Below are 25,350 nucleotides of genomic sequence, written 5' to 3' on the forward strand. Positions count from 1 at the left end.
TGCTCCTTGGCTCTTGTTTGACAGGTACTGGCTCCTGTGCCCGCCCTGGCCGCGCCCGGCCCCCCAGCCCTCCCCTCCTGCACCAGCCCGGGCCCCCAGTCCCTGCCAGCGGGCACAGCCTGTGGCTTGCGGGGGAGGGGGTGGCTCTGTGGCCCCCACCTGCACCCCGGAACAGAGATGTCAGCCCCCACGGGTGGGGCCCAGGCCTGTCGGGACACGCACTTGTGTGTCAGGAGAGCCTAGCTGCCACATGTGTGTTCATGGAGCTAGTGAGGGGGTTCCAGGAAGCAGCACGTGGTTGCAGGACCTGGTCCTCTGAGGTATAGTGTGGACCAGCAGTGACTGGGACCCCTCAGGGACCCAATGCATTCTGGGAGATGCCCACAGCATTGGTTGGCCCATCTGCCTGTCATGTTACCTCTGACTCCTTTTGTGCAGGGGTGTGTGCACCCTAAAATCCACTTGTGACTTCCCCTGTATGTCTGTGGGCATGCCTGTTTCTTGGATTGTCTGTCTGCATTTATGTCTTCCCTAATGTCTGTGCATCTGTGGCGCTTGTCCCTGGACCCAGGCCTGTATCACTCTGTTATGTGTTGTCTTTGAGTTTACAGCCATGTGCCTCTGCTCTGGATCATCTTGCCCCATGTATGCGTGTGGGTGGGGCTGGAGGCTGCCTTGTTCTGTGTCATTACCCCCACAGTCTCTTTTTGTGACCTACAGGATGGAAATATCTGAGTGGCTGCTGAGTTCCACAGTGGGGGTGCAATTTCTGGGAGTGGGGGGCGCTAGGAACTGGCCACCATGGGTCTCACCTGCATTAGGCCTGGGGCCCATCTTTGCTCCTCCACGGCCGTTTCATGTCCCTAGACTCTCTCTCCTTCCTGTGCCTCTTCCTGGAGCTAAGGGCTGCTATGGGACAGTAAAGGTTCTGCTTAGCAGAGCCTGGGACATAGCCTCTGGCCCGAGGGTGTAGCAAGCCCTCTCTCTCTTTTTACAGTATCTCCCTCTAAAGACAATGTGATTGTGGTTGGATGATTCAGGTGTTTGGCACAAGCGTGGAAAGCATCTTGGGCTGGAGAGATGGCCCAATGAGTGACGTGGAGGCAGGAGGATGTGAGTTTGGATCCGTAGCACCTATGTAAAAGCCTGGCAGGGTACATAAGCTGGGGAAGACAGGATGGCCAGTCAGTTTAGCCCAAATGGCAAGTTCTAGGGCCACTGAGAGACTTCGTCTCAAAAAATAAGGTAGAGAGTGAAGGAGGAAGACTTAACTTTGACCTCTGGCTCCCACATACAAATGCACAGGTGAGTGCATCCATGCACAAGTGTGTGTGTGTGTGTGTGTGTGTGTGTGTGTGGTGTGTATGTGTGTGTGTGTGTGTGTACAGAACATTTGGAGATGTCTTGGTCTAGGAAGACTCAGTAGAAAGGTGGGTGCTGGTGGCTGACAGAATAGCCATCTGGCTGTTCTTTTGTTTTTTGCTTTGTTGTTTTTGAGACAGAGTCTCACAACCTAGAACTCTCTACAATCCTCCTGCCTCAGCTTCCTGAGCTGTGGAGTTACAGGCATACTCTACCACATTTGCCTCATGGACCCATTTGTACATGGTGGTTAGCTATGTAAGCCTCCACACCTGGCCCTCAAGTCTCACCTTCCTCGTCTGAGGAAATCAACTACAGGGTTGTCAGAAGGATTAAAAACAAAAATGTAGCCAGGCGGTGGTGGCGCACGCCTTTAATCCCAGCACTCGGGAGGCAGGGGCAGGCGGATCGCTCTGAGTTCAAGGCCAGCCTGGTCTACCTCATGAGTTCCAGGATAGCCAGGGCTGCACAGAGAAACCCTGCTTGAAAAACAATAAGAGAGAGAGAATGAGAGAGAGAGAGAGAGAGAGAGAGAGAGAGAGAGAGAGAGAAGAAAGGAAGAGAATTTGAGGGAAGACTGTTAGAGGTGGTGCGTGAATCTCACGGGGTGACCCAATAGCAGTCAGGTTGGTAAAAGTCAAAATCATTTCTTTTTTTTTTTTTTTTTTTTTTGTCAAAATCATTTCTATGTAACAGAAACCAAACTAGAGACCTTGGCTTAGTGCTACGACCCTGTGACCCCAGTCTGGGAACTGGAGGATTTAATTCATGACCAGCCTGGAGTACTTAGCCACACCCCGTATTAGGACGCAAAGACAGACACAGAAGACCCTGGCCTCCACTGTAGTGACACTGCAGAATGCCCGTGGGTAAGTGTAATAAGAATCATTAATCCGCATGAGAAAAACAATAGGCTTTTATCAGCTGACGTAAAAATAAGGCCCTCAGAGCCGGGCGTGGTGGCGCATGCCTGTAATCCCAGCACTCCGGAGGCAGAGGCAGGCGGGTCGCTGTGAGTTCAGGGCCAGCCTGGTCTACAAAGCGAGTCCAGGACAGAGAAGCCCTGTCTTGAGAAACAAAACAAATGCCGGGGGTGGTGAGGGTGGTGCAGGCTTTTAATCCCAGCACTCCGGAGGCAGAGGCAGGTAGATCTTTGTGAGTTCGAGGCCAGCCTAGTCTGCAAAGCGAGTCCAGGACAGTCAAGGCTACACAGAGAAACCCTGTCTTGAAAAAAAAAAAAGAAAGAAAGAAAGAAAAAGAAAGAAGGAAAGAAAGAAAGAAGAAAAACAACAAAATTCAAAACCTAATTTCCTTAGCCCTTAGAGCTTAGTGTAGGGGAAGAATAAATACATACAAATGACTTAAGAGTTTTTGAAATTGGCCTCAACATTCTTCAGAACTCCCAATGGGACCTCACGAATGAGAGCATGCCAGCTTTAGAGCCAGGCATGCCAGCATGCAGGCGGGAAACCCAAGTGTTCAGGAGCTTTAGTCAGAGGCTAACCTGGGCTACACAGCAAGACTTTTTTTTTTTTAGAAAGGTTTCTTTATTTTATTTTTTAAAATATTTTTATTTAATTTTTAGTTTATGTGCATGGGTGTGAGGGTGTCAGATCTTGGAGTAACAGTCAGTTGTGAGCTGCCATGTGGGTGCTGGGAATCGAACCCGGGTCCTTTGGAAGAGCAGACAGTGCTCTTAACCACTTAGCCAACTCTCCAGCCCCCCAGACTTTGATTCAAAAGTAAATAAAAACAAGACTGACCTGGTGGGAAGGCTCATGGGATATACATGCTTGCTATCTGAGTTTGATCCCCAGAATAAATAATAAATAAATAAATAAATAAATAAATAAATAAATCCCATATAGTCATCTTCTGAGCTCCACACGTGTACTATGGCACACATGCCGCTCCCCGTAGTAATAAATATGTAAGTAAAATTGTGCCAGGTGTGGTGACACATACCTGAAATCCCAGCACTCAGGGAGGCAGAGGCAGGTGGATCTATCTCTGTGAGTTCGAGGCCAGCGTGGTCTACAAAGCCTAGGACAGCCAGGGGTACACAGAAAAACCCTGTCTCAAAAACCCAAAATAAATAAATAAATAAAGCTGATACAAAAAAAAAAAAACCTACCCCCAATTTAAAAAAAAAACAACTAAATGTGATTTTTGACATCAAACTAAATAAACAAATTAATTAATGGAAAAGAGCCTGGGATAAAGTGGAATATTTCTGAGAATTGGGCATATGATAATACACCGACAAAGAGAAGCAGGGGAAAATACATAAAGTACAATAAACGGGGTTGAGATAATAGACTTGCAACAGGTAAGAAAGCTCACTCCTCCATCACACTGTATGTTAGCAGTGATGGATGTGGAGGCAAGAAGGTCAGCGGCTTGTGGTCCCATCCTCTCCTGTCTCAAGGAAACAGAACAAAACAAAACAGTGATGGAAGATGGGCGTGGTGGCACACACCTGGAATCCTAGCATTTGGGTGGCTGAGGCAGGAGGATTGTCATGAGTTAAATGCCAGACTGAATTACACAGTGAGTTCCAGGTCAGCCTGGGCTACAGAGTGAGATTCAAATGAAATGAACAGGCCAATTGCGTACCCCCAAACCCACAATAGTGGAAAACCATGCGAATCAGCAGAAAAGTATAGAAAATATTTTACTAAAGTACAAAGTAGTTCTACAGGAGCTGAAGGAGACTGAACTACCAACCAAGAAGCATGCCCGGGCTGGACCTAGACCCCCCTACACGTATGGAGCAGATGTGCAGCTTTGTCATCATGTGGGTCCCCTAACGATGGGCGTAGAGGCTGTCTCTGACTCTGCTGCCTGACTCTGGAGCCCTTTCCCCTGGCTGGGCTGCCTTGCCTGGCTTCCGTATGAGAGATGTACTTAGTCCTGCTGTGACTTGATGTGCCAAGGTGGGGCCTTCCCAGGGAAGGGAGGTGTAAGGGCAGGGCTGGAAGGAAAGGACAGAGGGAGCTGCAACCAGGCTGTAAAGTGATTAAATAATTAAATGGAAAAAAATCATGAAGTAGTGAAGACACCTTGAAGCATGCCATCAAATCAGAAAGCCATACAGGAATGTATTGACAGATTTTACTAAGTAAAAACTCAAAATTGAGGGCTGGAGAGATGGCTCCGAGGTTAAGAGCACTGGCTGTTCTTCCGAAGGTCATGAGTTCAATTCCCAGCAACCACATGGTGGTTCACAGCCATCTATAATGAGATCTGGTGCTCTCTTCTGGCCTGCAGGCACACACTGGGGCAGAATACTGTATAAATAATAAATAAATCTTTCTTTAAAAAGCCCAAAAAACTCAAAATTGAGCTGGGCGTGGTGGTGCATGCCTTTAATCCCAGCACTCTGGGAGGCAGAGGCAGGTGGATTTCCATGAGTTCGAGGCTAGTCTGCTCTACAAAGTGAGTCCAGGACAGCCAACTCTATATAAAGAAACCCGGTCTTGAAAAACCAAACCAATGGGCTGGAGAGGTGGCTCAGAGGTTAAGAGCACTGCCTGCTCTTCCAGAGGTCCTGAGTTCAATTCCCAGCAACCACATGGTGGCTCACAACCATCTATAATGAGATCTGGTGCCCTCTTCTGGCATGCAGGTATACATGCAGGCAGAGCACTGTATACGTAATTAAAAAAAAAAAAAAGAAAAACCAAACCAAGCCACGTGGTAGTGGTGCACGCCTTTAATCCCAGCACTTGGGAGGCAGAGGCAAGCAGATTGCTGTGAGTTCAAGGCTAGCCCAGTCTACAAAATGAGTCCAGGATAAGCAAGGCTACACAGAGAAACCCTGTCTCGAAAAACCAAAACCAAAACCAACAAGCCCCCACCAAAACCAAACCAAACCAAAACCAAAAACAAACAAAAAACCCAAAAAAGAAAAAAAACCTCAAAATTAATTTAGAGCAAAATAAATATAAACAAAGTTAAAAGAAAAAGGTTAGCTGGGTATGGTGGCACACACCTTTAATCCCAGCACTTCAGGAAGCAGAGGCAGGTGGATTGCTGTGAGTTTGAGGCCATCCTGGCCTACAAAGCAAGTCCAGGACAGCCAGGGCTACACAGAGAAACCCTGTCTTGGGGGAGAGGGGAAAAGACAAAAGTTAACACCTAAAAGAAACTGTCACAATATACATGACAAAGGATCAGTATGCATAATATATAAAGAACTCCAAATAAATTAAAGATCATCTCTCAGGAAAAAAATGACAATAAACATGAATTTGCATACAAACTACCAATGGCCAAAACACAAGTGAAAAGACTTTCAACTTCATTAAAAAATCGAGAAGTTGCAAGTTAATTCAACTCTGGGGAGGCCCTAGTGGAATCCCAGGAGACTGTGGCAGGCCCCACAGTGGGATTCTTTTTCAAGACTTTAAAGCTACATTTATCTATCTATCTATCATCTATCTATCTATGTATTTATTTAATGTGTGTGTGTGTACACACAGGTGCATGCTTGTGTGTGCCTCAGTGTCCCTCAGGTTTTCAGAGTTGGTGACAAGAGTCTTAACCTGCTGAGCTCTTATTTGTTTGTTGGTTTTTAGTTTTAGTTTTCGTTTTTTAAGACAGAGTTTCTTTGTGTAACAGCCCTGGCTGTCCTAGACTCACTTTGTAAACCAGGCTGACCTCAAACTCAGAGCGATCCGCCTGCCTCTGCCTCCCGAGTGCTGGGATTAGAGGCGTGTTGCTTTGTCTTTTAAAGATAAGGTCTCCATATGTAGCCAGGGTTGTGCTGGGACTCACGGTGCAGTCCAGACTGCCCTCAAGCCTACAATCCCCCTGCCTCAGCCTCCCTTGGGGTTTGCAGGTGTGCATCACCATTCCTCAATATTCTTCTGTTGGATATGATAAGCTGGTGAGAGAAGTCTCTGCCTCTACCCCACCCCTTGTCCTTTGGAAGGTTTCTTCATTGTTGTAGCCTGGGAGATGTGGGAGGTGGGAATCCTGGGAGATGGAGGAGGTGGGAATCCTGGGAGATGGAGGAGGTGGGACTCCTGGGAGATGTGGGAGGTGGGAATCCTGGGAGATGGAGGAGGTGGGAATCCTGGGAGATGGAGGAGGTGGGAATCCTGGGAGATGGAGGAGGTGGGAATCCTGGGAGATGGAGGAGGTGGGAATCCTGAGAGATGGAGGAGGTGGGAATCCTGGGAGATGTGGGAGGTGGGAATCCTGGGAGATGGAGGAGGTGGGAATCCTGGGAGATGTGGGAGGTGGGAATCCTGGGAGATGTGGGAGGTGGGAATCCTGGGAGATGGAGGAGGTGGGAATCCTGGGAGATGGAGGAGGTGGGAATCCTGGGAGATGGAGGAGGTGGGAATCCTGGGAGATGGAGGAGGTGGGAATCCTGGGAGATGGAGGAGGTGGGAATCCTGGGAGATGGAGGAGGTGGGAATCCTGAGAGATGGAGGAGGTGGGAATCCTGGGAGATGTGGGAGGTGGGAATCCTGGGAGATGGAGGAGGTGGGAATCCTGGGAGATGGAGGAGGTGGGATTCCTGAGAGATGGAGGAGGTGGGAATCCTGGGAGATGGAGGAGGTGGGAATCCTGGGAGATGGAGGAGGTGGGAATTCTGGGAGATGGAGGAGGTGGGAATCCTGAGAGATGGAGGAGGTGGGAATCCTGGGAGATGGAGGAGGTGGGAATCCTGGGGGATGGAGGGGGTGGAAATTCTGAGAGATGGAGGAGGTGGGAATCCTGGGGGATGGAGGGGGTGGAAATTCTGAGAGATGGAGGAGGTGGGAATCCTGGGAGATGGAGGAGGTGGGAATCCTGAGAGATGGAGGAGGTGGGAATCCTGGGAGATGGAGGAGGTGGGAATCCTGGGAGATGTGGGAGGTGGGAATCCTGGGAGATGGAGGAGGTGGGAATCCTGGGAGATGGAGGAGGTGGGAATCCTGAGAGATGGAGGAGGTGGGAATCCTGGGAGATGGAGGAGGTGGGAATCCTGGGAGATGGAGGAGGTGGGAATCCTGAGAGATGGAGGAGGTGGGAATCCTGGGAGATGGAGGAGGTGGGAATCCTGGGAGATGGAGGAGGTGGGAATCCTGGGAGATGGAGGAGGTGGGAATCCTGAGAGATGGAGGAGGTGGGAATCCTGGGAGATGGAGGAGGTGGGAATCCTGGGAGATGGAGGAGGTGGGAATCCTGGGAGATGTGGGAGGTGGGAATCCTGGGAGATGGAGGAGGTGGGAATCCTGGGAGATGGAGGAGGTGGGAATCCTGAGAGATGGAGGAGGTGGGAATCCTGGGAGATGGAGGAGGTGGGAATCCTGGGAGATGGAGGAGGTGGGAATCCTGGGAGATGTGGGAGGTGGGAATCCTGGGAGATGGAGGAGGTGGGAATCCTGGGAGATGGAGGAGGTGGGAATCCTGAGAGATGGAGGAGGTGGGAATCCTGGGAGATGGAGGAGGTGGGAATCCTGGGAGATGGAGGAGGTGGGAATCCTGAGAGATGGAGGAGGTGGGAATCCTGGGAGATGGAGGAGGTGGGAATCCTGGGAGATGTGGGAGGTGGGAATCCTGGGAGATGGAGGAGGTGGGAATCCTGGGAGATGTGGGAAGTGTGAATCCTGAGAGAAGTGGGAGGTGTGAATCCTGGCAGATGTGGGAGGTGTGAATCCTGGGAGATGGAGGAGGTGGGAATCCTGGGAGATGGAGGAGGTGGGAATTTTGACAGAGCTTGCCTCAAGAGGTTGAGTGAGCGTTACCTCCTGGTGACAGGCTATTCACTCCTCTCATCAAACCAGGCCTTCTCTCCCAGGTCCAGAAGGCCTAGTCCAACACTCACCTGGAGGAGTCTAGCATCCGCAGCATTGACTGGAGAGCCCTCCCGCCCTCCGGCAGACAGAGCGGAGCTGGCATTGGTCCAGGTGGCCGCAGCTAGTGTTTGAACAGGCCTGGGAAGCTGAGGGATTAGAACTATGACCCTGCCTGCCAAGCTCCGCCCAGTGCTGGGCAGAAGTGGAAGTCCCTGGAGCAGGGGCTGCCAGGTTCCTGTCTAGAGAAAGACTCTGGAGACCCAAGCAGGAGGAGCAGCGACCATACTTGGAACCTCTGTGACTTGGAGTAGGGAGTGCCGTCAGAATAGGCCATGTCTGTCAAGTTATGCATGTATGTGCAAAGAATTGGGGTGGGGGAGTGTGTGCTTGTGGTTGTGTGAGTGTGTGTGGGTGTGTTGTGTGTGGGTGCGTGAACGGAGGCCAGAGGTCAATGTATGACGTCTTCCTCACTCTCTCCTGGCCTCATTTTCTGGGATAGTGTCTTACCGAATCTAGAGCTGATTTGGCTGCAGTGACTGGGCTGGAAGACTCCAAAGACCAACCTGTGCCTGGTTCTAGGCGGCAAGAGGCTGCACGTGGGCTTTCAAAAGGATGTTAAGACTCCTGTTTGTATTGATGAGCACTTTACTGACTGAGTCTCCTTTCCACCCCTGGTCTCCTCCTCTGTCTGTCTGTCTGTCTGTCTGTCTGTCTGTCTGTCTCTTTCTCTCTCTTTCACTTTAGACAGAGTGTCACTTTGTGGCCCTGGCTGGCCTACAACTCTCTGTGTAGACCAGACAGGCCTTGAATTTGCATCAATTCCCCTGCAGGATTATAGGTACAGTTCACGGTGCCTGACACATCTGTCCAACTCTGCTCCTGTAGGCTGGGCTCTTTCTTTCGTTCTGTCTTTCTTTCTATCCGAGACAGGGTTTCTCTCATAGTCCTGGCTGTCCTGGCCTCACTGTGTACACCAGCCTGGCCTCACACTCACAGAGATCCACCTGCCTCTGCCTCCTGAGTGCTGGGATTAAAGCTGTGCGCCACCACCGCCCAGCTGTCAGCTCTGCTTTTCAAAGTGAGTTCCTAAGATGGAGCCTGCCCTTCCAGTCACTGGGCTCACAGTGTTGACGGAAGGCTCTGAGGAAGGTCTGCAGAGGGGTCCCTGCAGCAGGGCTTCTTAGCATAACTTGAGGCCTTGTGTTCTGGCTCCAGCACACTGCACTGCCCCCTGCAGACTACCGCAGCATGAAATGCTGAAGGCCAGGCCTCACGGCAGAGGTTGGCTGGAGGGTGGGTATATGGGGTGCTATAGGTCCTTGGCTGGGTGGCTGAACAACTTGATCAGAGCCTCAGGGGGAACTGGCCAGGGAGGTCCGCCCCTGTTCTGGTTGGCTGACCCTTGGGAAGTACAGGGACTTTCCAAGCTTGAAGGGTGGTGGTGGTGGTGGTGGTGGTGGTGGTGGTGGTGGTGGTGGTGGAGGAGGAACGGGGCAGAGTCCTCCAGGCCTTGCATGGTTCCCGTACTCAGGTCCTAACCCCTCCCCACTGGGATCAGAGGAGGTGAGAAATATCTACAAACAGTGGGTTTTTCTGCTGCAGAACGCACAGGCACCCTCTCTCTCCACAGGCTTGGCCAAGGCTATGGTGGGAATACGGAGCTACTGTGTGTGTGTGGGGGTGGGGTGGGGGCTGGGTGTGTCTGCCAGAGGCCTGTGTGAGCCTTTGCACACTCGTGAGGACACAAGAGTCTGAGCGGCACCGATATCTGTGACTGTGTGGGCTAAGGAGCTGTGAAAGCCGGTGCACAGGATTGTGGGTGAAGGCGGTGCAGGGCTCTTCCAGGGTTCTGAGCACCGGGGTCACCTACCTTTAAGTGGTCACCCACTCTTGTCACAGCCTTGCTCCCATCCCTTTTTCCTTTGCAACACACACTTGTGCTGCAGGTTGGGGTTGGCTCCCCTTCCAGCCAGCCAAGGATCCAGTCTACCCCTTTAGTCAGCTGCCTTGCCAGGAGGACGACCTGGCTCTCTCCATCCTCCACAAGCCCCTCCCTCCCTCCCTCCCTCAGAAACCGGGAGACAGAGGCCCTCACAGAGGTCTAATTGGAGGTCCTAACCTCAAACCCTAGAGTGCTTCAAGCAAAAATGAACGTGACAACGGGGTGACCTGGCCTGGTCCCATCTACCCATCAGACTCTTTTCTGACTTGCAGGTGTCTCTGACAGGCTGGCGAGCTCCTGCCTCCGTGGTCCAGCTGCTATGGCTGCCCATGTGGACTCCTGCTAGCTGGCATGGGGAGGAGTAGGAAACGGAAACTTTCCCCCAGCCAGGGTCTCAGGGCACAGGAACGGGGGAAGCATCTAAAGTCGGCTCAGAAATCTGGGCATATTTGCTGAGACTGAAGTGAGGTTGGGCCAGAGAGATGGAGACACTGCCTCACGGTCACAAAGCGTGGCTCACTTTGGAAAGGGGCTTTGAGGACAGTGTGGCCTAATGGCCTCCAGGGGAAGATGGTCCCTCTGTGCTTCTGATACATCCATTGCTTTACATGATATTCTCTGTACCGGGCTGCATGAAGAAACTAGGGACACGGCTCCATTTGGCAGGCCATGGTGAGGTGTCCCAGTCACTTGATTTTCCACAGGATTGGGGAGCTCATGTTTTGAGTTTCGGCTGCCAGGAGACACCCAAAACCTCTTGCTACACTGTCCCCGAATGCAGCAGTGATGGGGTGTGCTTGCCTAGCAGGGTGGTCCAGGAGCCTAGGCTAGTAGGCCTGATCTACCTGCTGCTGTTATGGCCCTGACCCAGGCTGACAGGCCCTTCCCTCAAAGGCCAGCTGGGTCCACATGCTTTATTACCCAGCTAATGATGGTGATTAGGCCAACAAGTGCTGCCTGCAGCCCTGCCCACCTCAACCCAGCTTGTGGCAGAGGGCAGTGTCTAAGCAGTTGGGGGAGGCTCCGACCACACCTGTGTGGTCCAACTCTGGGCCTAGCCTGGCTGGTGTCCATCTGCCCTAAAAAGGACAGGGCCAGTAAGCCCACCAGTTCCAGCACAGGCACTGTGACCTCAGTCTGCACCTGTCCCTCTGAGCAGGGCTAACAAGGGTTGAGTGGGCAGCAGTTGGATTTGGTGGCACTCCAAAGGCAGAGGCAGGGGGATCACCATGAGCTCAAGGCCAGCTTAGTCTACGTAGTGAGTTCCAGCCCTGAAGTAAATGAGTCTCAAAAATAAATGAGCAGGCAGTTGTTGGTGCCCTGTGAAGCCTTCCCCAGTGCTGGGCTTCTAGAACTCACAGTAGCAGAGAAGATCTTTCCCACTGCCCTCCTAGAAGCCCACTGCATTGTGGGGGACTGTCCCCCGAGGCCTTGGGGGGCCCTCACCTGGTTTATGACTGTACTTCATATGTAAGGAATGCAGGGGGGGGGCAGTGTGGGGGCAGAGCCACTCTCCTGACACACCTCACTCCCCCTAGATGCCTGGCATGTCCTGTCAGGATCCACTTCCCCTGGAGACAGCCATGTTCCTCCCAGCTGCTCTCCCCTGAGATACCCAGGTCTGTAAGGATGGTCAATTCCAGCTAGGAGACAAAAATAAGATATTTTCTGTTATCACAGCTGGTACCCCTTTTCAGTTGATATATCTCGGCCCCGCCCCCCTCTCTCTGCTGCAGAGGAGAACTGGATAAAGCGCTAGGAAACTTCTCCAAATGAATCCCAGGCTTACATGGCACCATCCACACAGAGTTAGGGCAGACACGAAGATGGATTTCCCGACAGGAAATGGATTTCCAGGAAGGAGAGGTGTTGATGCTCAAATGCGTGGTGATGTGGTGTCATCCGTCTCTCCCATCCCCTTGTGAGATACACGAGTATCTGGGGTCTATGAAAGTGTGGAGTGCGATGGGTAGGGAGGCCACGGCACGTTTGAGCCTGCTCTTCTGTGTCTGACCCCCATCTAGCTTGGTGCGGGCTGCCATTTTGGATGAGGGTCCATCTCTCTGAGCACTCCGCATGGGTCAGCCTGTCTCCTCTGGTCTGGTGGGACCGGTTTTTCCAGCTGGAGGAAGGGTCGGTGAAGAATTGGCAGGGGCAGGGGGTTTTATGTAAATGTCCAGGGAGTGCTCTGGGAACGGGGAGGCCGGTTTTCCCAAAGACACGCAGGGACTGGCAGCTCCCAATTAGCCGCCGGTGAAGTCACTGCAACTTTGCTGGGTGGCTGCGCCCACTCTAAACGGCCTGGCAGGGGTGCCCGACCTCTGCTTCTGAGCACCGGGAAACACACTGGGACTCTACTGAAAAAAGCTTTAATGAACCTTGGAGTTCCCGCTCCCAGGCGCCTCCAGCCCAGAGTTTCAATAAATACAGTGCAAAGAAGTCTGGAGGCTTTAGTTGGGAGACAGGGCGGGCGCTGTAACCATGCATACAACCACTGAGGCGCCCCTCTGGCCACGCCACACACGCGTGTCCCGGCACCACACCACACGGAGACACAAGCATCTCTCTCCGCATCCTAGAGCAACACACACACACACACACACACACACACACACACACACACACACACGCACACACACGCGCGCGTGCGATCTATGCAAACACACGAATACACGATTGCACATGCGCTGGTCCACTGCATCGGCCCGGCTTGGCATCATTTGGGGCGCCCTCTCCTGGCTCTGAGGAGTGGCAGAGCTAGGTTGTACCCTAGTTTAGAGGCCTGGTTGGGTGGAATTGGGTGTGTTGAGAAGGCACTGGCTTGCGTTGGAGTGGGCCCAGGGGGGAAACGTGTTCAGGTCGAAGATGGAGATACTCCAACTGTTGATGGATAATGTGATAACCAGCACCCCCAAGATATTGAGCAGGAATCCGGCACGGGCCTAGGGTGAGGCAAGGCAACGTGAATCAGAGGCACACTCTTCAGCTATCGGGGTGCTCAGGACCCTTTTCATCAGCAAAGCCCTCTTTGGGAAGTTCTGCCTTCAGTCTAACCTGCAGTGTTAGGCCATGTCTTTATCTCTTATTGGACTGCCCATCCTAACATGAAAAGTGGGGGCTCCTTATACACTCTTGGGGTTCGGGGCCTTGTTTTCTCTAAGGTTATTTCATTAAGTGGGGATGCTGGGTCCCCTCCTGGACCTTCTGAATGTCCCCTCCCTTTGTAGAGCACAAAGATGCCAGAGCTCCTGCTGGGCCTCTCCGCTTTGGCCGTGGCCTGGGCCAGCTCTTCTCTCCTTGGACAGGTGGAGGGTGGAGACATGCCGACCTCCCTGCCACTCACCATGTCGGACACTTTGAGGCCTCCGAAGGAGAAGACGATGGCGTTGGGCGGGGTGGCCACAGGGAGCATGAAAGCCAGGGAGGCAGCCAAGGTGCACGGTAGCATGACGTACAGGGGATGCAGGCAGATGGCCTGTGCCTGGAGGATGATGGCGGACATCACTGAGCCCGGTCCAGGCTCCGCAGGAAGGCCAGACACCCCCCCACCCCACTCCCACCCCGTTCTTCTCCTTCTCCCCTTGGAGGACCTGTCCCCCCCTTCCCTCCCCCCCATGGTCATTAACCCAGTCCCTCGGCAGAGTACTGCGGGGTGACCTGGACAGGGCCCCTTGACCTCTCAGAGATGAATGTGCTGCCTTGCCCTGTGGGGTGTAGTGAGGGGAGTGGCCCATAAAACTGATCTCAAAGGGGCTCAGGAGGTGTCATCAAAGGCTGTGGGGACACGCCTGAGGAGGAAGGGGCTGGGGACGCTCCAGGGAGCAATTTTACCCCCCCCACCCCACCCCACATCACTTCTGGAATGACCAGAACAGGAGATGGGGTGGGGAGGTGGGTGAGGCCTCTAGCCAGCCCCACTGGGATACTCAAAGAGTGATGTCACCTGAAACAGGTGACTCAGGGGCCAGAAGGCCTTGCGACCTGAGAGTCCAACGTCTGGAGAAGAAGGAAACCTAGGCGGTCCCCTCCATGTAGGAGGGGAAGGCTTAGGTCAGCCACTCTGACCAGTGGGGGCATAGAGAGCAATCAGGAGAACTGCCTGCAGGTGGCTGCAGTGCCAGCTCACCATGGAGGCGAGGATGGGCAGGAACAGCGTCGTGGTGGCCACGTTGCTGGTGCACTCGGTGAAGATGGCGATCAACAGGCAAAGGATGACTACGGTGGCTGCCGGCGGCACATGCTGCAGGGGCGTCAGTTTGTCTCCCAGCCACTCAGACAAACCTGATCTCTGAGAAGGCAGAAGGAGGCAATAGAAAGGAGGCAGAACGGCTTGGGGTCCCCAGATCCTCAGCTGGAACTCTGGGAGTTCCTGTCCCTGCCCACACTTCTGTGGCATTCAGCTCTGAAGGATGCCAGTACCCAGCTTGGACCGAGGAGGCTCCCTGCTGTCCCTTGGGACCAACGGGATGAGTGGGGAGGACCTACGCAGAAAACCTGGCTGTTTGTGGGTCTGATCACCTTACTCTCTTGACGCCCCCTGGAGCCTCTGTTGAGCTTCCTTTTGAGCGTTAGGGCTGAAGGGGACTGTGCTCCTGACAAGGGGGTGGTGGTGGTGGGGTGGGAGTAGGGCCTTGAAGAGGCTGAGAAGACAATATTGGGGAAATGGGCAATTCCCAGGGTAGGAAGAGCTCCAGCTCTGGCCCTGCCCACTGTCATGCCCGGCTGTAGGACCTGGTGCTAATGCTCTGCCCAGGCACTGAGTTCCTGTCTCCTCCACACCAAGCAAAGTGCCTGGCACAAAGTGTCGATACACTGATCACAGTCCCAGAAATCTCCGACATCAACCCTTGCCTCAGCTCTGCCAGAACCTGGAGGTCCAGGCCTGCAGTGTCCAGAATCTCAGCTCTTTTGAATGGCTGATCTAGAGAAAGACGCTCCGGTCCTTGGAAGGCTGTTATTTGGCGCCCCCTGTAGGCCTCATATGGCATTACATTAAACCGATGCTAGCCCTTGTGGGGTGCTTAGGCTTCTTGCATTGGCTTCAGAAATACGTGGCTGGTGTCGGGGTGGGGCTCCTCGCTGAGAGAGGCCTACTCTCCTTTGGGTTTCAAGAACCCAGGTAGGGAAAGGGACCTAAGGCTAGCGTGGGACTATCCCAGGGTCTCCCTCAGACAGGCTCTCACCTCACTGCCTTTGGCCAGGGCAAAGCCCCCACCCAGCAAGATCACGATATTCCAGGGCATCTTATCGGTCACTGTCTTCCAGGTGAGGATGGCAGGAGGAGCCTTCAGCTTGCCTGGTTTTTCTACTCCCCAAGCAGACAAGGATGGTCACCAAAAATGCATAGGTCTCCCCTCCCGCCCGCTCGAGGCCTTCCTAAGTGGGTTCCTATCAGAGCTTAGGGCAGGTGGAAGGGAGCCCCTCAGTCTCGCTTTGCTGTAGGATTCCAACTCTGTCCCTGAGTCCCCGTGTCCTTGGCAGGTCACCCTAACCTCTGGGCTTTGCTGGTTCCTGCCAGATGTGGTAGGAGGCTATAGACCTGCAGGCAGGGGCTGCTACAGACCCTTCCCTGCCGGCCGGGTGCTTACTTGGGTTCTGGGTCAGTCCTGGGATCTTGGAGGGTATAAGAAACATAATGAGGCTGATGAAGATGGCCACTGTCCCATCCGACACCATGCTGTGGGAGGGGGGGAGGGGGGCTGAGTAGGGGACAGAGAAGGGTCCCGCCCATCGGCATGCCCGGTGAGCGCCCCAAGAGAGACATCCTGTCGCCTCCCTAAGTCCCTCCCCTCCTTCTGCCTTCCTCCCCCTCCCCCCCCCCTACTGCCCCCTCTGGCTCCCGAGTGAGGAGTCCTAGGTATCGGCCCCTCCTGCTCCCGCTCCCGGCAGGTCTCACCTTTGCCCGTTTTCGTTGGCGAAAGCCGTGTCACCCCAACCTGGGAAGAAGCCTGGCTCTCTGGTGAACCAGAGCGCCACCAGAAGAACAAAAAGGCCAGTGACCGTCTTCTCGGCAAAGCTCATGGAGCCCAGCAGCCTGTGCTGGGTCTTGATGACCTGGAAGGCCGCCTGCTTTCGGTCCTCTTCTTCTTCCCCAAAGCCAAAGTTCTTCCGGAAGCTGCGGGCAGAGGCAGGGGCCGTGGGTCAAGGGTCTGCACCAGGCATGGGAAACCCTAATGGCCTCGGTTTCGGCGCTAGAAAAGAGAGCCCAAGACCCGCAGAGGCACCATGGCATGGCTACCCCAGACAGGCTCTCATATACCCCATGCTGACCTTCAGTCTCAGGCATGCATTATCATGCCCAGATTATGTGGGACTGGGAACTGAACCCAGGGTTTCACGCATGCTGGGTAAGCTCTCCACTAACTGACACACACACACACACACACACACACACACACACACACACACAAATATATACATACACACATATTGGTTGTTTGTTTTTTGTTTGTTTGTTTGTTTTTTCGTGACAGGGTTTCTCTGTGTAGCCTTGGCTGTCGTGGACTCACTTTGTAGACCAGGCTGGCCTCGAACTCACAGCGATCCGCCTACCTCTGCCTCCTGAGTGCTGGGATTAAAGGCATGCTCCGCTGCCACCACCACCCAGCTACTAACTGATATTTTTAACCCTTTGTTTTTAGCCTAAGATGTTCTCCATCTGCTGGTCCTCCTGCCTCAGCATCCTGGGATTATAGGTGTGCACCACCATGCCTGGCTTGGGGCTGTGGCTTTTCTCCAACAAGAGCGGTCCATTTCCCCCAACTTCCTCACTGCCGCCCTTCCTCCAGAGCGTCTTGTGCAGCGCCCTTTCTGCCCAGGGTGAGAGGGATGAGTGGCCTCTGGTCCTGACTCTGAGCTCCTATTTTTATTAGTGTTCCAGGAACTCCTGCCTAGCCCCGGCATCACTGCCAGCCTCAGCAATGCTTTGGCTGCCCCCTCGCCCGGTTTCTTTAACTCATAATGCCATTTAACTTTACACTTGGGTAAATCTTATCTCTTGCTGGCCTGTGAGTTTCTCGGGGCAAAGACCATGTTTTACACATCTTTCACTCTCCTCACAGAATCCAAACACTGTGCTGACCTCATCAACTGCTCCCTTGCCTTGTACCGGCTCCCAACCTTAACCCAGCCTCCTTGTACCTTCCCAAGTGATTTGTTCAAAGTACAGCTTTAACAACCTGCTGCCTCTGCCTGGAAAGGATGGACGGATAATGATGACTCACACCCCAGTAATACTCAGACCACCTCTCGGATCCGCGTGCCAGGAGACATCACTAATCGATTACAGACTGGAGTTCAACCGAAGCCTTAGCAAGGCATCAGACTATGCCATTTCATTCTAGGTTTTTAAAGACAGGGACTTGCAGCTCTGTGTTAGCCTTGGCTGCCACGGACTCGCTTTGTAGTCCAGGCTGGCCTCGAATTCACAGCGGTCCTCCTGCCTCCGCCTCCCGAGTGCTGGGATTAAAGGCGTGCGCCACCACGCCCGGCCTTAATACTTCTTAACATAGATCTGCAAACTGGAAGGAGGAGTAACTTGGGATTGCGTGTAGGATGAAATTTACCTCCTCATCCTGGCCTCAAGGACAAGGTCCCAACTCTGCGTGACAAAGTCCACTGTGATTGTTCCCTGATGGCCTCTTTGCACTTCAGTGTCCTCTTTATAGGCTTTCCAGACACACCCAGATCTTTCTGGCTCTGTGCTTCAGGCCCCTCCTGCCTGGGCGCCTTCCCTCATGTCTATGTCGTGCTGACTATCAGTCCTGCATGAATCAACGCAGATATCATATACAGGAACTTTCTGGAATGGCCACCTCCTATGCTCGCTTCTCTCATGGCTCCCATTCTATCATGGGCCATTGGCTGGAGAACGGCAAGGATAAGATTTCACCTAAGTGTCCAGTACATAGATAGGGAAACAGAAAGATTTGCTTCAGATGCTTTCCTAATGAACTATGCTCCCTGTGGGGATCCCCAAGTGCTCATCCAAGGACCATGGACCATTATGGGAGGGTGCCTGACTGGGGCGTTGGAGAGATGGTTTGGTCAGTAAGATGCTTGCCGTGTAAGCATCAAGATCTGAGTTCAGTCCCCAGCACATATATAAAAAGTGGCTCCAGGAGCCGGGCGTGGTGGCGCACGCCTTTAATCCCAGCACTCGGGAGGCAGAGGCAGGCGGATCGCTGTGAGTTCGAGGCCAGCCTGGTCTACAAAGTGAGTCCAGGACAGCCAAGGCTACACAGAGAGACCCTGTCTCGAAATTCCTGGGGCTCATTGGCTAGTCAATATAACCTGGGTGAGTTCCGGGTTCATTGAGAGACACTGTCTCAAAAAAATAAGGGGAAAAATGGTTGAGGGGAAAACAGCTCATGTCAACCTTTGGCCTTCACACACACACTCATATAAGCATGTGCACACGCTCCTGTCCATAAACATGCATACACCTGAATGTGTGCGTGCGCACACAGACGCACATACAGGAGACATGGTTTTCAATCCCAGAATTCACCATTCCATCTTGCCCATCTGCTAACAAGGGCAGCACTCCGCACCCAGGAATTCTCTCATGTGGGAGGCCAAGCACCTAAAAAAGGAGAGGGCTTCTAGTAGCATGGTCCCCCACCATGTTTGGATGAAACTGAGGCTCCTGACATGGGGTACGGGCAGGAAACCGGGCTTCTCTTCTCTGTCGCACCACTTACTTGAAACCCAGGAAGAGGACCTGCAGCCACAGCCAAGCCAGCAGCAGCAAGATGATCATGGTGGGGAAGGCAAAACCAAACCAGGACGCAAAGTTCACCACGTTGTCATTTCCGGGGAAGAGCCTGATGAAGGGGACACCGGGCTGTTGTGTGACATTGTCCCTGAGAAACGGCCTGCCCCTCAGTGAGAGTGCAAGTCCCGGTTCATCATGCCCCTGCCCCCTCCCCCACCTCCCCTGCACTCACGAGTTGACCTGGCCTTGGAGCACCAGGTTGGGTGTGGTGCCCGTCAGGGTGGCAATGCCCCCGATGCTGGCTGAATAACAGATGCAGAGGCTCAGGCCCTGGCGAAAGCGTTGATTCTCTTGGGCCTTCTGTTCTCTCGGCTCTGAAGAGGCAGATACAGCCTGTCCGTTATCTGTAAGCAAGGAAAACCATGTGGGGTCAGGGAAAAGAGTAACTGTGGCCACCTTGCCTGGGTCCTGAGGCCGCCAGGGCCTCTTGTCGGTGACAAGGGAGCAGAGATTGTCTCTAGATACCAGCATTCTTTGGAGCTTTGTGCCTCTCAGACACAATCCAGTTCAACACGTCCTGCGAAGATGTGAAGTGAAGAAAGGAAGTGAAGAGGTTAACCTAGACCAAGCAGGTGGAAGGAAGCCAGAGAACACTTCCTGTTCCCCCAGACTTCAGCTCACGTCTCACCAAACTCTTGCACTGCTAGGGCTGAGGGATCCTAGCACAGGATGCTTAGCTTTGTCATCAGTGTTTGTCACTGCTGCTGTTGTTATTGCTATTATTTTGTGGTGCTGGGGATGGAACCCAGGGCCCCACACATGCTAGGCAAGTGCCCTACCCTTGAGCTACATCCTTAGCCCATGGACCTTGGCATTTAATGTAGTGGATATAAACATGTTTTTGTTTTGATCCCAAGTGTGGGATGGGGAACAGACTTGTGAGATCAGGTGATGTTTATCCCTAGAAGATCTACCTTGTTCGGGGCTTGGTTTTTGCCGGCTTAAACACATCTTAGTACAGACTGTGAGAGGAGATCTATTTATCTGTCTGTCTATCTATCTATCTATCTATCTATCTATCTATCTATCTATCTATCTATGAGATGCTCCTAGAGAGAACCGCTCTAGAGAATGCTTTGGGGCTCCAGGTTCCGGCTGCTGTTCCAGGTTCCAGCAGCAACTGTGGTTGAATTGTTGGTCTGCTGAAATCCTGCTGACTACACCAGGGGAATCGCTCCCAGGAACTGAGTCCAAAAGGTCTTCTTCTCCTGTTCCCATTAACCTCTTTTCCCTCCTCTCTTGGGAGGTGGGTTGGAAGGGAGGTATAAGCATTAAAGAACCTCAAATAAAGTAGGTTTGAAAAAGTTCAAAGCCTACAATTTAATATTTTTTTAAATGATTTATTTATTTAACGTATGAATGTGCATGCACACCTGCAGGCCAGAAGAGGGCATCGGATCATCTTATAGATGGTTGTGAGCCACCATGTGGTTGCTGGGAATTGAACTCAGGACCTTTGGAAGAGCAGCCAGTGCTCTTATCCACTGAGCCATCTCTCCAGCCCCCAATTTAATATTTTTGAAACAGAATTTCTTCTTCTTCTTCTTCTTCTTCTTCTTCTTCTTCTTCTTCTTCTTCTTCTTCTTCTTCTTCTTCTTCCTACTACTACCACTACTACTGCACGCGCGCGCGCGCGCACACACACACACACACACACACACACACACACACACACACACACATGCCACAGTGCACATATGGAACTCAGAGAACAGTTTTCAGGAGTCGGTTCTCTCCTTCCATCATGTAGGTACCAGGGATTGAACTCAGGCATATTTTTTTTTCTTTTTTGAGACAAGGTTTCTCTGTGTAGCCTTGTCTGTCCTAGACTGGCTTTGTAGACCAGGCTGGCCTCGAACTCACGGTGATCTGCCTGCCTCTGCCTCTGCCTCCCAAGTGCCAGGATCAAAGGTGTATGCCACTACGCCTGGCTTTGAACTCAGGTCTTTAGGCTTGCTGGCAGGCACCTTTACCTCCTAAGTTATCCCACTATCCTCTACTGACATTTTAAGCCTGGGAAAGCCTCAGGAAGACCTGGATGGGCTAGCCACTGGTTTCTCTCTCCTGTCCCTATGGCCCCACGATGACTACCCTTGGGAACAGCAGCCATGTCAGGGCTTCCCCCAGGCAGTGCGGGGCTGGGGACAGGGTCTGTTTCATGTCTCTTACCAAGCTTGACCTCATCCTTCTGGGAAATTGTTTCCTGGAGCTCAAAGGTGGTGTTATCACAGCCTTCCTCCACATCCTTCTGTGAGCCCTGCAGCTGCTCCAGGACGGCATGTCCAATGGGCAACATCATGGCTGTGGTGGCTGTGTTGCTTATCCACATAGAGAGAAAGGCCGTGACCAACATGAAGCCCAGAAGCAGCCTAGAGGCAAACAGACAGACTGCCACTCCATCATTCTTCCAGCCCTGGGATACCTGCATGCTGTTCCTCCCACCCCCCCACCTCAGACTCACAGGGCAGGCCGCACTCCGATGATAAGGAGCACTCGGAGGGCGATGCGTTTGTGTAGGTTCCAGTGTTCCACAGCAATGGCCACCATCAGCCCCCCAAAAAACAGTATGTTGGTGTCCTTGAAGTACTCTATGCAGACCTGGGGAGCAGGGATATATCTGAGATCTTGGGGTCCCCTCCTCATACCACTGAGCTTGTGGGGGAACAGTCAAGACATCTTCACAAGTTGGTATTCCCTCGGGACCTCGGAACCAACTGGAAATGGCTTCTGAGCGAGCAACCACTGGCGAGAGCCAGGCTCCCTGTTCCTTCCTGCCGAACTCACTGCTTTTTCTCCTCTCAAAGACTGGGAGGCTGTAGCCTGAAGCCAGCTGTGTTTCAAGCCGATTTCTGGGAGAAAGCTAATTCCCTGCTCTTTATAGAAAATGCTTGTGGTTCCTGAGGCAGTATCATCAACATCTCCTGAGACTTTGTTACAAACTAAATGCTCAGCTTGGCCTGGTAGCTCTGCCGAAACCCCAGGAGCAAGGAAGTTGTGGTCTACACAGCAAGACCCTGTGTTAAAGTGAAGGAGAGGGAAGAGGAAGAAGAAAAGGAAGGAGAGAAGGAGGGGGGAAGAGAAAAAGGAGAAAGAGAGGAGGAAGAGGAAGAGGAGGAGGGGAAGGGGAAGAGGAGGAAGAGAAAGAGGAGGATGAGATGGAGATGAAAGCCCTTTGGATCTGTCAGCTCAGGGCCAGGGGTCATCTCTCTGTTTTGCGCCTCAGTCCAGGTAATTCTGGTGCCGTTCAGATTCAAGCATCAGCCGGGCAGTGGTGGCGCACGCCTTTAATCCCAACCCTTCGGAGGCAGAGGCAGATGGATCGCTATGAGTTTGAGGCCAGCCTGGTCTACAAAGTGAGTCCAGGACAGCCAAGGCTACACAGAGAAACCTTGTCTAGACAAAAACAAAAAAACAAAAAGAAAAAGAAAAACCAAATTCAAGCATCATCATATGAGAAGTGACTAGTCAGGGGCTGAGAGATGGCTGAGCAGTTAAGAGCACGTGCTGTTCCTTCCAGAGGGCCTGGGTTCTATTTTCAGTGTCTGCGTGAAGGTTCACATATCTTTAAGCCTGGTTCCAGGGGACTCAATGCCCTCTTTCTGATCGCTGAGGGTACCAGGCACAAATGTGATGCGGGCAGAGGAAACAAACACATGCATCAAATAAATAAATCTTTTAAAAAAGAATGTGCAGCCAGCCCTCTGTCAGATTTTCCTACTGAAGTCTGAGCTCATGGATGAGGCAACGTTGTGTAGAAAACACTCAGGCAGAAATCGCATCTGTACTGAGGTGTATAGACTTTCCTCTACAGTATTTTCTTGAACGTTTTACATTTATTTACGTGTGTGTGTGTGTGTGTGTGTGTGTGTGTGTGTGTGTGTGTGTGTGTACAGGTGTGGAGGTCAGAGGACAACTCGCAGGGTCGGTTTCTTCTTCCACTACTCAGATCTCAGGAATTGAACTCAGGGTTAAGACTTGGCAGCAAGTGCCTTTATCTGCTGAGCTATCTCCCAGGCCTATTTTCTAAAGAACACATTATAGCTCTATAAAAACACCATACATCTTGTGTGAGAGAACTGAGCATTCTGGCATCTTGGAATCCAAAGGGTGTCTTAGAACAAACTTTGGAGCCGGGTGTGGTGGTGGTGGTGCACACCTTTCGTCCCCGCACTTGGGAGGCAGAGGAAGGTGGATCTCTGTGAGTCTGAGGCCAGCCTCATCTACAAAGTGAGTCTAGGCCAGCTAAGGCTGTTGCACAGAGAAACCCTGTCTTCAAAAACCAACCAATAAAAAAAAAAAAAAAAAAAAGAACAAACTTTGGGGTCCTGGAGAGATGGCTCAGAGGTTAAGTGCACTGACTGCTCTTCCAGAGGTCCTGAGTTCAATTCCCAGCAACCCCATGGTGGCTCACAACCATCAATAATGGGATCCAATGCCCTCTTCTGGCCTGCAGGCAGAACACTGTATATGTAATAAATAAATTATTAAAAAAAAAAAAAAGAGACAAACTTTGGTTCTGTGGATATAGAGAGATGACAGTTGATCCTTTTGTTTGTTTGTTTGTTTTTGACAGGGCCTATCTGTGTAGTCCAGGTTGGCCTTGAACTTAGGATCCTCCTGTCTCAGGCTCTCGGTGCCAGACTTACAGTAATGCGAGACCAGGACTAGCTGTTGGGTGAGCTCTTTAGTGGCTGCCATCCACTTCTTCTTGGTGTGGGCCTTGCACTCTCTGGCAAGGCTCATTCCTCCCACTATGGTGAGCTCTCCCAACAGCTACACGTGTTTCTAGGATGCTCTCTGCCTCTTGGCTGATCCCCTGCCATGCCCTCTGCTTCCTCAAGGACCTCCCTTGGCTCCAAAGTTCTAGGGAAGACTCCCCCTGTCCTGGTAGTCTTTCCTCAGTGTGGATGGGGGTGCTCACCTCCGAGGCGTCCATGATACCCATGAGGGGGAAGAGGACGATGGGGAACAGGGCGGTGATAGCCAGGGGCAGGGCCTCGGTACACCACAGCAGCGCCATAAGGATGATGGCGTAAGCGCAGTAGGCTTCCTGGGGGCAGGAGGAGAGAAGCGGAGTGGTTTGGAAGGGGCGGATACAATCCCTTCTGCCCTCAAGGGAAACCAGGCCACTGGTCCCAGCACGAGGAGGGCCTGCGAATGCTTGACCTAGGTCCAAGGTCCCATCTCGAAATGGAAATGAACAAAGAAGAGCTAGGGATATGGCTCAGCTGGTGGAGTGTCCTGGCATGCGGTGCCTTGTACAGAATCCCAAGCACCACCACACAGCCTGTAGGCCTAGCATTCAGGGGGGAGGGGCAGGCTGTTCAGGGGTTCAAAGTCAGCTTTAGCTACACATGAAAACACTACCCCAACCTTCTATTTGTTTATTTGTTTGTTTTGAAACAGAGCCCTGGCTAGCCTGGAGCTCACTATGTAGACAAAGTTGGCCTTAAACTCACAGAGGTCTACTTGCCTCTGCTTCCTAAGTGCTGGGATTAAAGGTGTGCGCCATCAGTGAGACCTTATCCCAAACAGAAGAAGGCTTTCACCTCTTGGCTTTGACCTTGGGGCCAAGACTCGCTTGCTGTTGGTTTCAGGCAGGGTTTCTCTGTGTAGCCCTGGCTGTCCTAGAACTCACTCTGTAGACCAGGCTGGCCTTGAACTCACAAGAGATCCCCCTGCCTCTGCCTCTGAGTGCTGGGATTAAAGGTGTGCGCCACCACTGCCTGGTGGGGCCAAGACATTGTAACAGGCCCCACCCAGCTCAAGAAGAGGCTCCAGGGACCCTGGGGAGGGACCCTGGGGAGGGACCTGGGAGGAAGGCGTGGCCCTGCTCAAGGCCCTAAGCCTTTTCCTCTCATGTGTGTTCATACAGTGGTTCCCGGGTAGGGCCTCGTGCATGCTGGGCAAGGCTTTTCCACTGAGCTCTATCCCAGGACAGGGTCAACTTGGTGGCGTCTGGATCCTTGAAGCCTGGAATCTCTGGGTCTCAGGGCATTTTGTGTTCTCAGTGTAGCCCCAGCTGTCCTGGACTGGCTTTGTAGACCAGGCTGGCCTTGAACTCACAGAGATCCGCCTGCCTCTGCTGGGATTACAGGTGTGCTCTGCTTGACCACGTCCGACAGGTCTCAGTTTTTATCTTGTCTTAGAGAAGAGTTCCCTAGAGTTTTCCTCCCTCCCCTCTTCTCCCTCTCCCCTTCCCCTCCCCCATCCCCTCCCACTGCCCTCCTCCTCCTTCTCTAGAACCACTCGGCACACAAACCAAGGCATGGTTCACTTTTACAGACTATGTGAGAGCTTCTTCCAGCCTTGCGTTATGCAAGGGATTTGGGGTAACTCTGAGGCATGGACTTTGAGTAACCAAAGATCCTCTCTTTTCCTTCTTCAGGGACCACAGATTCTGACCTTAAGCCTAGAAATAGTCAGAGGCCAGACATGGGCACAAGACAACTTGGGTCCAGCCTCCTTAGAGGGGC

General features: G+C 52.6%; 1 protein-coding gene across 1 annotated transcript in view; it reads right to left on the reverse strand.

The window, feature by feature from the left end:
• Positions 1–12,451: 12,451 nt before the first annotated feature.
• SLC13A2 (solute carrier family 13 member 2) overlaps positions 12,452–25,350 on the reverse strand; it is a 27,748-nt gene continuing 14,849 nt past the window's right edge. The window contains exons 2-12 of the mRNA XM_084750727.1: positions 23,796–23,924; positions 21,336–21,472; positions 21,044–21,243; positions 19,047–19,218; positions 18,801–18,923; positions 15,995–16,213; positions 15,687–15,775; positions 15,282–15,403; positions 14,225–14,386; positions 13,442–13,579; positions 12,452–13,040 (exon numbers count right to left, since the gene is read on the reverse strand). Coding sequence (XP_084606853.1) covers positions 12,873–13,040; positions 13,442–13,579; positions 14,225–14,386; positions 15,282–15,403; positions 15,687–15,775; positions 15,995–16,213; positions 18,801–18,923; positions 19,047–19,218; positions 21,044–21,243; positions 21,336–21,472; positions 23,796–23,924 — 1,659 coding nt within the window. The 3' untranslated portion in view covers positions 12,452–12,872. The remainder of the gene's footprint in view (positions 13,041–13,441; positions 13,580–14,224; positions 14,387–15,281; positions 15,404–15,686; positions 15,776–15,994; positions 16,214–18,800; positions 18,924–19,046; positions 19,219–21,043; positions 21,244–21,335; positions 21,473–23,795; positions 23,925–25,350) is intronic.

This window comes from Acomys minous, assembly GCF_964271855.1.
Source record: "Acomys minous genome assembly, chromosome: 12".
NCBI classification, from domain to species: Eukaryota; Metazoa; Chordata; class Mammalia; order Rodentia; family Muridae; genus Acomys; species Acomys minous.